The 14,359-nt window shown below is 52.0% G+C and overlaps 1 protein-coding gene across 24 annotated transcripts in view; it reads left to right on the top strand.

The window, feature by feature from the left end:
* The window catches only part of NRXN2 (neurexin 2), a 354,461-nt gene that overhangs the window by 28,119 nt on the left and 311,983 nt on the right, over nucleotides 1-14,359 (top strand). For 20 of the 24 annotated variants that reach the window (XM_075939216.1, XM_075939213.1, XM_075939215.1 and 17 more), the window contains exon 3: nucleotides 8,506-8,523. In XM_075939216.1, coding sequence (XP_075795331.1) covers nucleotides 8,506-8,523 — 18 coding nt within the window. The remainder of the gene's footprint in view (nucleotides 1-8,505; nucleotides 8,524-14,359) is intronic. The other 4 variants (XM_075939208.1, XM_075939201.1, XM_075939203.1 and 1 more) reach the window with 1 other exon arrangement.

Below are 14,359 nucleotides of genomic sequence, written 5' to 3'. Positions count from 1 at the left end.
TCATACAGGTAGGCACCCAGCAACATAAATAGTCACACAACACAGACACCTGCTCGCATGTGTCACTCATAGATTCATAGACACACACTTTCTTAAATTCACAGAGAGGAAAACAGGCACTCCCAAAACACTTCACACACACACACACACACACACACACACACACACACACACACACGCAGTACTTACAAACAAACACACGAGAATCACGTCCAGTTACACATGCTTTCTCTTCCTCTCTCTGACACACATCAGACACAGATACACAACACACCATCTAAAACTGTCACACCCACCCAGGAGTGGCCTGAGGCTGGCTGCGGCAGCTGGCGCCCCAGGCAGAACATGCGATCGGCGTCCCCGCCTGCAGGGCCGTCAATGGACTGACGCCATCATCAGGCGTCCGAGCGGCGGCGCCCTAGGTGGTGGCCGAGTCCGCCTATAGCCACGGGCTGCCCCTGCACCCACCCACTCACACAACACACACAAATACAGTAGCTATACAAAAAGCAGCCGACTACTTGCTCACCTACCCAGTGCATTCAACCACACATAGACAAACACACATCTCCCTCATCTTCAGTGCACAATCCTCCCACACACTTCCTCACAGGCTCTCAATTCTGGGTGTTGGTTATCTAGTTTGATTGCTATGGAGGGGATTAAGACAACATCTGACTAGTGACTGTTTCTTGGGAGACAACTGGGCCAACCAAATCTTCATTGGCTGTTGTGTATGGCTGCTTGCTAGGGATAGGATTGCACTGGCTAGCTTCTTGGTGGCTGTTGTCTAGGGCTGGTTGCTATGGAGACAGTTAGTTGGGCTGGTTGACTCCTGGCAACCATCCATCATTGCTGTGGAAATTGTGCTGACTGAATTCTTTGGCTGAGACCGGTTGCTATGGAAAACAGTGTGGTGACTCCTTGATGACTATTGCCTAGGTTGGTTGCCCAGGGGATGATTTTGGTAACTACTCTTCAGTGAATGAGGAGGTTTGGGGGGATATAATGGGGGGCTGCTGGGTACAGTGGGATGATTATGGGGGAGGTTTTTAAATGCAAGGGTAATGCATAGTGTGAGGTTGGCTCAACTATGTTGCATGTAGAAAGAAAAGGTCATTGGGGTGCTGTGTCCTGGGGTATTATATTGTCTGAGTGAAGGATTATGAGAAGTGTGCCTCTGCACTAGGGAGAGAGGGTGTTTGTGCATTAGGGTGTATGGGAGAAGGTGTAGAACTACCAGGAACAGTGTTCTGTATAAGCTGAATGCTTGGACAGCCACCCAGGAGTGATTCAAATGCCATCCAGCTGATTAGCATAGTGCCCACAGCACACACAGCCAACATCATGTTTTTCTACTGGTGGTGCACATCTGCACATGCCTTAGTGCACATAACAAAATTTATTTTCCACATGGATGACAAAAATTAGAGGGAACACTGACCAAAGTGTAGAGAGTTAGGGTGTTGAAGTGAAGTGTTGTTTTGCAGTGTGCAGAAAGTGTTGTATGGGTGAAGAATTGTGATGTGTGAAGAAGTAAAAGTATGGGTATTGTGCTATAGTGCATTGTGTGGCTGTGTGCAGAAGGCATTGTGTGTAGTGAAGGATTATGCTCTGTGTTTGTGTGTGTTTGAACACAAGGCTGTGGGCTGAGGCATTAAGTTGTAGGATGTTAATTGTATGGGTGAAGGATTGTGGTGTGCAGGTGGGTGTTTTAAAGTAGTTCAGAGTGTTATGTTCTTCGACATTTTCATGATTCTTCCTGTAGATGTTGTTTTGTGTGGGTATATACTAGAGGTACAGGAATGATTTATAGTGGGGTGTTAGGATGTAGCATTGAAGGATTATACTTTGTATATATGTGTATGTACACAAGCAGGAGACAATGAGTTTTGGGGTATGAGGTTGTATGGGTGAATTGTGTGTATGAGTACAAGTATTATAGGGTGTAGGGATGTCTGGTTGTATGAGTGTGCTGGTGTGTGTGTGTGTGTGTGTGTGTGTGTGTGTGTGTGTGTGTGTGTGTGTGTATGTATGTATATAAGGAGAATTGAGGCTGTTGGGGGAATTTATGCCATATGTGTGCAGGGATGTTTAAATGTGTTTATTTAGGTAAACGTAACCGCTGAAAATTTCAGTGGTTACAAGTTTACACACAGGGGCAGGTGACTCCGCCGGAGTGGATATGTGCTGGGAGTTGGCTTTGCAGCATGAGGTGGGGTGCTGGTGTTATGCGCTGGGAGATGGCTTAGCATTGTATATTGGTGGGGGGCTGGGGACTCTGTGGGAGCTGGTATGTGCCTGCCCCCCCACCTTGCTGCCTCAGAGAAGAGGCAGCAGCATGGGGGGGGGGCTGCATATAACAGCGTACATGTTGATACTTTCAAAGCCCTTCTGTAGTGTGTTGTATACAAAATTGTGAAAGATTATGCTGTGTCTATATACATGTATAAGGTTTTGATGTGCAGGTGTAGGATTATGCTTTGTGCATGTGTGTGTATACAAGTGGGATAGGATATCAGTTGTAGGGTTGTATGTATGGGATTATGTTGCATATACAAATGGGATTGGGTGTAGGGTTGTTAGGCTGTACACTTGTAGAATTGTGCTCTTGGTGTGTACTGGTAGTGTAGGATGTTGGGTGTGCGGTTGTAAGGGTGTAGGATTATTAGTCCTGCTGTGTGTGGGGTACTGTGAGCGAATGGCATGAGATGGGGCTGGTGTGGTTGCAGTGGGTACCTGCACGCTCTGTTTTAGGCACAGGTTAAGGGTATAGCAAATGTTCTGGTAAGTCAAGGGCCAGGCTGTGGTAGGGTTGCCTGCTTGTGGGGGGTCCATGCTTTATATTAGGGGCTGTTACATCTTGGCACCTGGACCCCAACCCAATGGGAGGTGCCAGCCTGCCTATGCATCCCACAGTGCAGGATCAGATGTCCCCAGGGTGATTGGTCTGGACAGAGTCTGTGGGGTATGAGAGGGGGTGATGGCAGAGGGTGGATCAGATTCTGAATGGGGGGATGTTTGTCACCTCTCTCCCTCAGTGATCACTGAGCCTTCTCAGGTGCCCATGTTACCCTGAATCTCATTATGTACCCCTCTCCCCCAGTCTGGCCCAGCCAGGGAAGGGCAGAAAAGGGGCCCTCAGGGGCAGGACAAGGTGCCAAGTCCATGAGGTGTCCCCCTTTTCCCTGTTCTCTGTTCATGTTCCTGCCTCCCTGCTTTGCCCCACTTCCCCCTTTTTCCTCCCTTCCCAAACCCCTGTCGATCTTTCTTTCTTCTTTCACTTTTTCATTAATTCTTTTCTTCGTTTGTTCCCTTCCTTTCTCACGTGTGCATTTCTTTATTCTCTTTTCTTCATTATTTTGTTTCCTTTTCCCCCTGTATTTTATTTTGTTCTTTTCTCTTGTTTGTTTCCATTCATTTATTATTTATCATTCCTCATTCTTTCATTCCTTGTTTCTTTCCTTTTTATTCCTTCATTCTTTTGTGCTTTTCCTTTTTCATTTATTCTTCTGTTGACTTTTCTTTCTTCTGCCATGTTTCCAGTTTCTTTCTTACTCATGTTTATACCTTTTTACTCTTCTTTTCCCCCTATTCTTGTTCTTTCTTTCATTCACATTTTTCATCTTTTTCTTTTCTTTCTTCTTTTTTGCTTTTTCCCATTTTTTTTCATTCATTTCTTTTGTCTCTCTTGTACTTTCTCCTCACTGGACCTGACGTTCCTTCCATGGTGCCCCCACCTGCTCCCATTAGCGCTGTTCACATGTGGGGAGTGCTAAGCGCTGGGCTGAGCCATGCTGCTGCCTGGCCCGGGTCCCCCGTGTGTGTCTCTCCAGGGGGCTGGGGGAGGCTCTTCGGGCCCAGCCATCCGTGCTCAATCTCTGCTTCTGCAAGGACAGCCCAAGGTCAGCTGGAGAAGAACTGCCAGGAGACAGGATGTTGAGAGAGCTTGCCATCCCTGCCTGCATGCCCCTCGGGAGGATGGCTTTTCTGCATGGCTTGTGCCGCCTGAACCCTGTGCTGAACAGCTGGGCACCACCAGGTGGTGCTAAGGAGTCCTTCCCCCCCCACCAGCTGTGCCACTGTCTGCAGCCGGCAGGGAGCGTGAAACTCGCCCAATGTAGCCAGTGTGGAAAGCAAGGGGTGTCTGTGCAAGGGAGAGGAGCTGCTGGGAAAGCCTTTGCAATGTAAGCAATGGGTGGGGTTTGCTTGGGATCGATCCCTCCTCCCACTGTGGATTGGGCTCAGCACAAAATGCAGAGGTTCGCTCCTTGAATGACACAAAATTCCCGAGTCATTTTATTCCATAGCATCTGCCTGCCCTGGCTGAGATCAGAACCCCCCAGCAGGTTGGGTGCTGCACAGACCCCTCCCCCAACCCAGCTGAGATCAGAGCCTGCAGAAGGCCAGGTCCCCAACAGAAAATGGGCTCCCCCACCCTCCGGTCACTGAGATCTGGCCTCTTGTTGGGTGCTGCGGAACACATAGTGAGAGATGATCTTTTCCCTGAAGAGCTCATAGTCTCTACGAAGGATGGGAAACTCAGGCACTGGGGGAAAGTGGGCAAGGGACTCACCCAAGGTCAGTGGGATACAACCCAGCCAAGCTTGTGGACCACCAGCTTTCTCACCATGTTTGTGCTTCACCACTGCTCTGCTCATTGTTCACATTGGAGAATTCCCATTGTGCAGGAACACTGGGGGTGGGGCTGCAGGGAGGGACTGTGAGTTCATCATTTACTTCAAGCACATGTAGCCTGAAAATCGAGTATGAGGGTGAGCCCTGAAATGGGTTCTTTTAGGGTGGTCTAGATTCAACCCTAATGCAGGGGCTCTAGAACACATCTCGAGCACGTTGGAAGGCTTGGATTTGACCCTTGTGTTGGGGTTCTAGAATACATTTTGAGTGCGCTGGAAGGCTTGGGATTCAGCCCTGATGTTGGGGCTCTGGAACATATTGCGAGGGGTCAGGCATCAGGTCAATGTCCATTGCTGATCATTTGGCTCCAGAGGGCTTCCTAGGACGTGGGTGTGGGGATGTGTCCTTCCCTGTACGGGGCGGGCATGGGCCCTTGTACACTATTAGGGTGCATCTACACTGTACCCTTAGCTTGAAATAAGCTACGCAATTTGAGCTACGCAAATTGCGTAGCTTATTTCGAGTTAATTTCAAAATAGCTTATTTTGGAATCTGGCACTGTCTACTCAGCACCAAATTTTGAAATAAACTGCTCTTCCGAAATGTCCCTTAATCCTCGTGGAACGAGGTTTACAGGGACATCGGAATAGCAAGCCTGTTATATTTCAAAATAATGGGCTTGTTTAAAACATGCAGAATAGCTGCGGAATAGCTATTTCAGGATACCAGAAGTATCCCGAAATTGTGCTGCAGTGTAGACGTATCCTTAGCGAGCATTGTGTGCCATTGCTCTGCCTGTCTCACTTGCTAGCGAACATGCTTAGTGCTGCTGTCCTGGTGTCCGCCTGTGCAGGCTGGGCTGTGCCAATGGGCTGCCTGGCAGCCACTATGTGAGGTGTATGCCAGCCCCACATTGGGGATGGGTTGTCTGGGAGTCTGATGCCTGTGGGGGCTGTACTGCAGGCAGAGAGACAGATGTTCATACACTCTGCAGACCAACTGACACACACAGATATGAATATGTACCCCAGAGGCCCACAGACTGACCCCCACACATCCTACAGGTAGACCCACACCTACCAGGCATACATGCCTCACAGACCTATAGACAGGCAGGCCCACATGCGCATGCCCAGAGTTGCTATCTCCTTTTTCCCTTGCATATGTATTCCACATCACTCCCTCCCCTGAAATTCCACAGTTGATGGCAGTTTCAAGGTCCCAGACTCATGGGCTCATCTCCCATCAGTAGGGCATGGGGTGGGGCAGGGGCAGAGTCTGGGACTGGCCCAGATCCCATTGAACAGGGGCTGACCTGCTGGAGCAGCAGGCTTCTAGGACCAGGGGGCATTGGTCTCCCAGCAAGGGCTGCTCTATGGAATGCCTGACCCCCCATAGGTGGTATGGACCCTTTCTTTCCCCCAGTGCACCCTGCGGAGAGGAGGGGAAGGGTCTCATTCTAGGGCATGCTGGGACCCAGGTGTCCTAGCCATCAGGTGCCCACTAGACGCCACTCTCTGCCCAGGGTTGGGGATAGAACCACGAGTCCTGGCTCCTACCAGCGTGTCAGGGAGGAGAATGTTTGTTAAGGATGCCCCCTTTTTTATCTCCCCTGCCCCCATGTGTTAGAGCCCATGTCATCTAGGCCAGCCTTTTGTTTGGGGTTGCCATGGAAATCATGCATTTGCTCCTCCTTAGTGATAACTGAGCAAGAGGGACCCGGTGCCTCAGCACCCCTCCCCCACCCTGCCATGCAACCAGTTGGAAGGCATTGTGGTCAGTGGGACATCTGGGGTGCTGGGGTAGGGAGTATATGGGGGTGCATTAGGGTGACTGTTGTGGGGGATATCTGGGGAGTGTGTTGGGGGTATGTGGGGTACATCGGTGCATTCCTGGCTCCACCCCATTCTGTGGAGAGGTGGGTGAGAGAATGTGTGTCAAGACTGAAGAGCATTAGCAAAGATATGGGGGTAATGCAGACCTGAGGTCACGGGGCTGCAGGTCAGGACTGAGGGGTGCTGCCAGGGAAGGGGGAGTGCAGGCTTGCGACTGAGGGGCTCTGGTGGGGGAGTGTAGGGCTGGGATGGCAGGATGCTGCAGGTTGGGACTGAGGGGCATATGTGGGGCGGTGTTACTCCCCCTTAGCTGTCCTGCCTGCTGTCCCTGGTCCTCGTAGCTGGATTTGGGGGGAGGAGGTGGGAGAGGGTCCTTTGGTACATGTGTGGAAGGGGCGAGGACTCTGTGGTTAACCTCCTGGCCCCTGTCATTGGCTGTGAGCTCCTTGCCTTGGCCTGTTTATGAATTGCTCTGTTCTGTGGGAGTGGAAGTGTTATGCTGAGGGGTGGGAGCCTGGGGCCCTATCCCATGTGTTTGTGTCTGGGGGCACAGCTGGTCGCACTCTGCTCAGACAAAGCCTTCCCTTCTGCAGCCCCCACAAACTCCAGCCCTCGTTGTCACAAGGGGAGTTCTGCCTGAGTCTGCTGCCCCTGCTATCCCAGTTCTGGGCTTCCCCACAGCTCTGCTGGTGTTCCCCAGTTCTGACCCACAGCCCCTTGCTATCTCAGCCCTGGGCTCCCCCTCTCCTTAGTTGGTGCTCCTCAACCCTGACCTGCAGCTCTCTGCCATCGTAGCCCTGGTGCCAGAAAGCCTCCTGCTTCCTCACAGAGTGAGTCTGGGAATGGCAGTAAGGGACTAAAGAAATGATAGAGGCTGGTGACAGAACATTTATGTACAACAGAAAGCATCTATCCTGCATTGAGCTCTGTGCAAACCCCACAGATCATACCCAGACACCCACTGTCAGAACTGGTGCTGTATAGCCACCCACCCAGCCGGCCCTACACCCTTTCCACAGCCAGAGAGAGAACCCAGGAATCATGGCTCAGCCTCACTCCTGTTCTGAACCCTGGACCCTGACTCTTAAATCTTGTGCTCTAACTACTAAATCCCATTCCCCTCCAGAGCTGGGGCATTCCAGCATTCCTGGCCTTGTTTCAAGGAGGGCTCCTGCCTGTCCTGTAGTCCCACCAAAGCAGCTGGGTTGGGTTTATGTGATCAAAGGGGCCTTCTCTTCAGGGACCAGAGGCTAGGATCAAAGGCAGCTTCTGAAACAAGCCCAACCAACCCAGATCCTTCAAAATACTCCTCCCCAGGCAACTTGAGGGTGGGGGATTGCAGCATTGGTGGGAAGCTGGGATGGGTCCATGTTGCGAGAACTAGAAGTGAGAGGCAGTGGCAGGGTGTGTGTGAGGGGCTCAGGCTGGGCTGGCTGGGGCTGTGGGTGGGTGAGGGGCACTGGCAGGGCTGGGTTTGTGGGGCCCAGGCTGGGCTGGCTGGGGCTGTAGGTGGGTGAGGGGCACCAGGGGGCTCTGGATTGCATAATCTTGTCCTCCTATGACTGGTTTAGCCTGTCACCCCCTGCCTGCCCTGACCCCTCCCTCAATGTCACTGGGACTCTTATGGGGGGAGCAGAATTTAGTGTCTGTAAACTGGGACCCCAGACTTTGTCAACCCCATCCCAGGGAGGCTAGAGGCTTCAGTAAGGGCTCTGTGTGGAAATCCTCCGTCATGGCCCTTTGGCTCCCATCCTGCCCATTGCCCTGGGAACCCCACAATGGGGAAATGTAGGACATGACTGAGGGATTGCTGGAGAACTCGGGACACTGTGCTCCTCCAGCCTAATTCCCCAGCTCTTGGGCAGCATGGCCCCCTACAGTCTATCCCCTTGGGGCCAGGATTGCCCCTACAGACTGTTCCTACTTATCTTTAAGTGTGTGTTTGTGCTGGTGACCACACTGCCCTCACTAACCCTGTCTCTTTCTCTCTTTCTGTGTCTGTGTGTCCGGTCTGTGGGGATGTTTGTGGCAGAAGAGCACACGATGGAAGGTGAGTGACCCCTTTGCATTCCCCGTGCTGGCTATGGATGGCGTGTGAGGCTGTCGGAGGGCTAGGGCTGGGGCCATGCTACAAGAAGCAAATTTGTGCCTCAGTATGGGGGGACTGTTTTCTGCTCCTTTGCCCTATGGGATCTGCCGAGGAGAGACTGGACTGGGGGGTTCATGGGTGACTGGGTTGGGGTTCCCCTGCGTTCCAACAGCGCCCCAACTCCATGCGCCCACCACATGATGATGAATTGGATCCTTTGGTCATGTACGTCTGGGGTGTCTGTCTCAGGATAGAGCTTCCAGCCAGGCATCCCCAGTTGTTTTTGGGTCCTCCCAGATCCCTAGGCTTTGTCTTGTCTGGCTGTGGAGAGTCCAAGCACAGCAATAGCAGTCTATCTCCGTGGCTGTTTTCCTCCATTGGGGTGTTATTCACCATTTTGTCACAGAGGCGGGTGGGGGCATGTGTTGACTGAGGTGGCTGGGGAAGGATGGGATCAGAACCAAGATATTGGGTTGCAGAGCTTCCCTACAAACACATCCCATAGAGCTTCCCCCTGCTGTCCTAGACTGGAATGGTCTGTAGGGGGTGATCCTGCCTGGGGGGTGGAATAGACCGCACCCCACCAAATTATAAGGCACCTCACTTCTGTGGCCTTCTCTGCCCCCATACTCCCTTTCCTGCCCCCAAAGCCCTCCTCCGTGGGCTCTATACTACACCCTTTCTTCCTACCTCTTGACGAATCATCTGGCTTGGGGATGCAGCCTTGGTATTTGGTCCGGGGATGGGGGTTGGGACCTCTATTTCAGCGGTTTTCAAACTTTTTTTTCTCATGACCCTGTTGAAGAACATTTTTTTTATGCCCATGACCGAACATAATTTTATTGGCATGTGGGCTCCAAGGTGGGGCTGAATAGGAGAGCTTTGGGGTGTTGGTGGAGTTAGGGCTGAGCAGGAGGGGCTTACTTTGAGTGGCTCCCTGTCAACAGTGCAGCAAGGGTGCTAAGACAGGCTTCCTGCCTCCCCTGGCATCGCAGACCATGCTGTGCCCCAAAAGCAGCCAGCAGCTGGTTCCCAGCCAATGGGAGGGTGTGGCGCTAGCGCTCAGGACAGGGGTTGTGTTTAGAGCCCTGTGCTCTCTCTACCCCCCCCACCCTCCAGGAGCTGGGTCAGCTGCTGGCTGCTTCTAGGGTACAGTGCAGTCTGTGGTGCCAGGACAGGCAGTAGCTGCCTTAGCATCTCCTCTGGTCACCTGATCCCCCTGCAGCAATGAGACCCAGTGCCTGACATTCCACGACCCAGTTCTGGGTCATGACCCGTAGTTTGAAAACCGCTGCTCTACTTGATTATTTAATGCTTGTCTAAGAGATCTTGCAGGGGGCAGTGTGGGAATGGGGTGGTTCCCTTATCTATCCCCATGCAGTAAGTGGGGGGAGGGAGTTGCACAGGGAGTGAGAGGGAGCAGTAAATGTGATTCCTAGAGGGATTGTTGGGTGTGGGGGGGCTTTGGTGCATCAGTGTAGTGTGAGTGTGTTGTGTTGTGGTGGCAGTGCATGAAGGTGAGTCTGTAGAAGTTGTGCACACGTGTGTTCATGTGGGAGGTTTGAGGTGGGTATGTGTTATGTATGAGTGCTTTGTGAATGTGTGAACAAGGGGCATACATGTGTACTGTGTATGTGTGTGCATGTTCAGAGTGTGTGAGTCTGGTATATGGGTGCACGTGTGTGGTCAGAGCATGAGAGTGGGGTGTGTTGGGTTCTCCGAACGCATGAATAGGGTGCATGGGCACTCAGGAGGTAAGTGATGTGTGTGTATGGGGCACGTGTGTGTATGGGGCACACGTGTGTAAGAACAGTATATATTCTGTTGGGTGTTGATGTGTATTGTATTGCTTGTAAATACAGTTTGTGTCTATGGTATGTGTCTGTGGTGTCTATTTGATTTCTCAGTTGTGGGCCCAGATGGGAAAGGCACCTGATCCCCATGGGGGAGCCCTGCCCCCTCGACCCAGCTTCCCATCCCTTTGCCTTGTTACCAGGGCCAGGAAGACATCCCAGACACATCCAGGGAGTACAACTACAAGCCCTGTCCCTTTCCCACCAGCGTCTTTGTATGTACAACTCTTGCGCACCACCCCAGAGGAGGCTGCGTCTCAGTGTTGAGCAAGGGATCTCAGCATAAGTAGCTCTGTAGCCCACCTCACTGGCATCTGCATCTCAGCTATGGGTGAACAACCTGTATAAAAGATCCCCTGCACCTTACTTACCCTTACACACTACTCCCCAGCCCTTCTTCCTATACAGCTGCTGCCCTGCTCTGCTCTTTCCCAAGCGTTTCCCAGTCAGTCCCTATGTGTACACTAGGCCTAGCTGGTGCTCCCTGCCCCTCCCCACCCCCAGAACTGGACAGTCCCTGTCTGTCCCTGGCTCTGCCTGCTGGGGAAATTTGTTTTTTCCATTAATGCTGAACCTCAGCAAGGCAGAGCCATTTCCCTCTCCAGATCCCATTCTGTATTGCACTGGCAGATGTGTTATTGTAGGGTCTCTGGGGTGTGCTGGGGCTGTGTGGGCTGGTTTGTTACTGCAGTCTCCTAAAGCAGTGTTTCTCAACCTTGATTTAAAAAAAAAAAAAGTACCCCCAGTACCTACAGTTTTCAGACACACACATTTTTTCTACCATTGCAACACATTTCTTCAAACAACTTATGTGGGCGGGAGGGCGATGGAATTTTTGGGTGTAAAAAGTACAAAAATAACAAAGCTCTGTAAAACTCAAAACAAAAATTCAGTTTTCTACAAATTTCAATTGTGTTGGCGTATCCCCCAGACTTCTCTCGAGTACCCCTAAGGGTACTCATACCACTGGTTGAGAAACACTCTCCTGAAGCAGTGCAGCTATTCACACAGGTCTATTATTGTAGGGTCTTCCCAGGACACAGGGGCTGTGTCTGGGCACTGAGCTGGGCAGGGGTCTGTGTTTGGAATGGGAAGGCTCTGGGCCCACAGGGGGCTGGGCTTGGGATGCTCCCTCCCACTGGGCTGGTGTGCTTCAGGAAGGAGAGTTTGGGGCTGTATGAATGTAAACAATGTCCAATTTGGAAGCAGAAGAACCAGGATCCCCCAGGCCTTAGGGGAATTCAGCCAGTGGCTGCCTGCTACTATCACACCACCTCCCTGGCTGCTGCCTGGCTAAGCGGTACAGTGAAGGATGGGCAAGGGAAAGAGGTAGGGGTTTCCCACTGCCTGGGGGGGGGGGGGGGGGGGTTGGGAGGGTGCAGAGGACCTGGAAGGGGAAGCCTTTTTCCTGTATTTTCCCGTCCCCTCCCCCCATTCACTGTGTGAGGCTTGTCCCCAGGAAGCCATATGCAGACATACTCTCTGTGGTCCATGTTGCAGGACCCTGCTCCAGTGCACCCCACATCCAACCATGCGGCGTGTGTTCCCTATTCCAGCATGACCCCCTCAAGACTCTCCCACTCTATTGCCAGACCCAGGGTAGAGCAGGGGGGGTGGAAGCCAGGACTCCTGGGTTCTAGTCCCAGCTCTAGGAGGAGTGTGGGCATTGGTGATTGGTTGAGCAGGTTGAGTTTCAGGGTGGGCGTTGAACACTCTGGGGGCTGCTTCCCTGGTATGTCTTTGTGCCAGTGTCATGAGCAGGGGGACATTGTGAATCTCTAGTGGGGCCTGGATGCTGCAGCGTGTGGGGGGGGGGAGGGGAGAATCGGACAAACTGTTTGTGCGAGCTTGTGTCCCTGCTTTTATCTCCCCCTCCCTGCTTCTGTTCTGCTGCTGTGTTATTGTACAGTGCCTGTGTGGAGTCTGTGTGTGTGGGCGTTTGTGTGTCAGTCTGCCCTTGTATCCTACCACCATTTTGTCCGTTGGTGGCCTAATAGGGTGAGAGTGACTGGCCGTGCGTGTGTGTGTATGTGTGTGGCTGTCTCTCTCCCCGGGGTTGTGTAGGGATGCAGCTGAGTATGTGCATGCATGTCTTTGGAGAGGTTACAAATGGTGTGTGTGTGTGTGTGTGTTTGTGGTTACAAATGGTGTGTGTGTGTGTGTGTGTGTGTGTGTGTGTGTGTCCTGACACCCTGGTGCTGTGTGCTGCAGTGTTGGGGATACATAGGTGTCTGTAACAGGGAGATAAGATTTAGCAGCATGGTGACTTGATGACATGTCTTCTCAGAACAGGGAAATTCCCAAAGAGAGGAGTAGGATCTTGGGTGCAGCCTCTGCCCCTTACTGGGTAGGGACCCTTACTGGGTAGGGAGGCAGGTGGCACTGTTGGGGAGCATTATGTTATAAGGGAACCACTTGTGTTTGCACAGGCAAGAGTATGGGCCCAGCCAGGGGCAGATATAGGGCAGGGCGAACGGGGCAGCCGCCCCGGGCCCCGCGCTAAAAAAAGCCCCGTGCATGCGCCGTGGCAAAGGGGGGCCCCGCGGAGTTATGCTGCCCGGGGCCCCGGAAAACAGTCATCTGCCCCTGGGCCCAGCAGCCTGGGTACTGTGTGTGGGGGGACTCACATCCCATGCATTGTGTGGGTATAGGTATAAGTGTGCCATAGGGACTATAACTCTGTTGCGTGTTCTATGTGCATTCGTCTCTGCTTGTGGGTGAACATTTTGCAGGGAATGTGCCCTTCCTGTGTGTTGAACTTGCGTGGCACACATCTGTGTGCAGGCATGTTGCATGCATCGTGCACTTCCTAAGTATTTGGTGTGTGTCTGTGTGAGCATGCCATGTGAGATGCCCATCTCCTCTGCAAGTATTGTGTTTGGAGTATTTGCTGACTGAGGGGGTGTGCATGTCTATGTGTGTGCTTATATGTATGTTCATGTCTGTGTGAGTGCATGTATGTTTGAACCCACGCCACCTGTTTGCAGAATCTGTATGACAGGCCCCATCTTTCCTTGGCATGTGTAGAGAAAGCAGGCCAGTGCATCCCTTGGCCTGCAGGTCATTTGCATTAGTCACACATGCTCACACACGTGCACACACCTCTGCCAAATCTCCTCCTGCTCCTTGCACCATCCGTCTGTGCTCCACACAATGAATTTCCCTTTCCTGGCTTTCCACATTTGTAGACTGGGGTGCATAGCTGTAGCCCCCACCATTTCCAGTCCCACAGCCCTTAATCAACCCAGCTTCCAAACTCCTGAGGGCCAGTGGCTTTGTGTTATGCTAATGAAGAGGGCATTGGAACAAATGGATTGGTGTTTTGCTAATGAAGGGGATATTATAACTAGTGGGATGGTGTTATGATAATGAAGGAAGCCAATGGTACCAATGGAGTATTGATATGCAAATGAGGGGATTGGAACCAGTGAGATTCTGTTATGCAAATACTTGAGCTGTGATTTGCATTATATGGGGACCTGCACTGTTATTAATCTCCCGAGCGAGCGGCAGCTCCATGCCGATTATGGTTACGGGCCTGTCATTAACCGACATGATCCGAGACAAAGTAGGGCATGTTATCTGGGCACCTATGCCAGGCCAATGAATAGGGCCATTAATCACGCCCCACCCTGCTAGCAAAGCTGCTGTGGGCAAACACAGACTCCTGTGTGCATGTTTGTAGTGTGCACACACATGTGAGTGCATGGTGGGGTGAAGGATTGGATCAGGGTGTGTGGGGTCCTACCCAGATGTGTGAATGTGGCATGTGAGTGAATGGGTGATTGCATAAGGACATGAGTGATGTGGGCCTCATGGGACTTGGAAGAACTACTCAATCTGTGTAGCCCCCACAATGAGCCCATAGGAGACTAGGCTGTTCTGGGCCATAGGCAGAGGAGAGAAGCAGGGAAATGATGATGTGAGAAGTACTCATGTGATCA

The sequence above is a fragment of the Pelodiscus sinensis genome, chromosome 11 (assembly GCF_049634645.1).
Source record: "Pelodiscus sinensis isolate JC-2024 chromosome 11, ASM4963464v1, whole genome shotgun sequence".
Lineage (NCBI taxonomy): Eukaryota > Metazoa > Chordata > Testudines > Trionychidae > Pelodiscus > Pelodiscus sinensis.
This window is presented reverse-complemented; position numbering and strand designations above follow the sequence as displayed.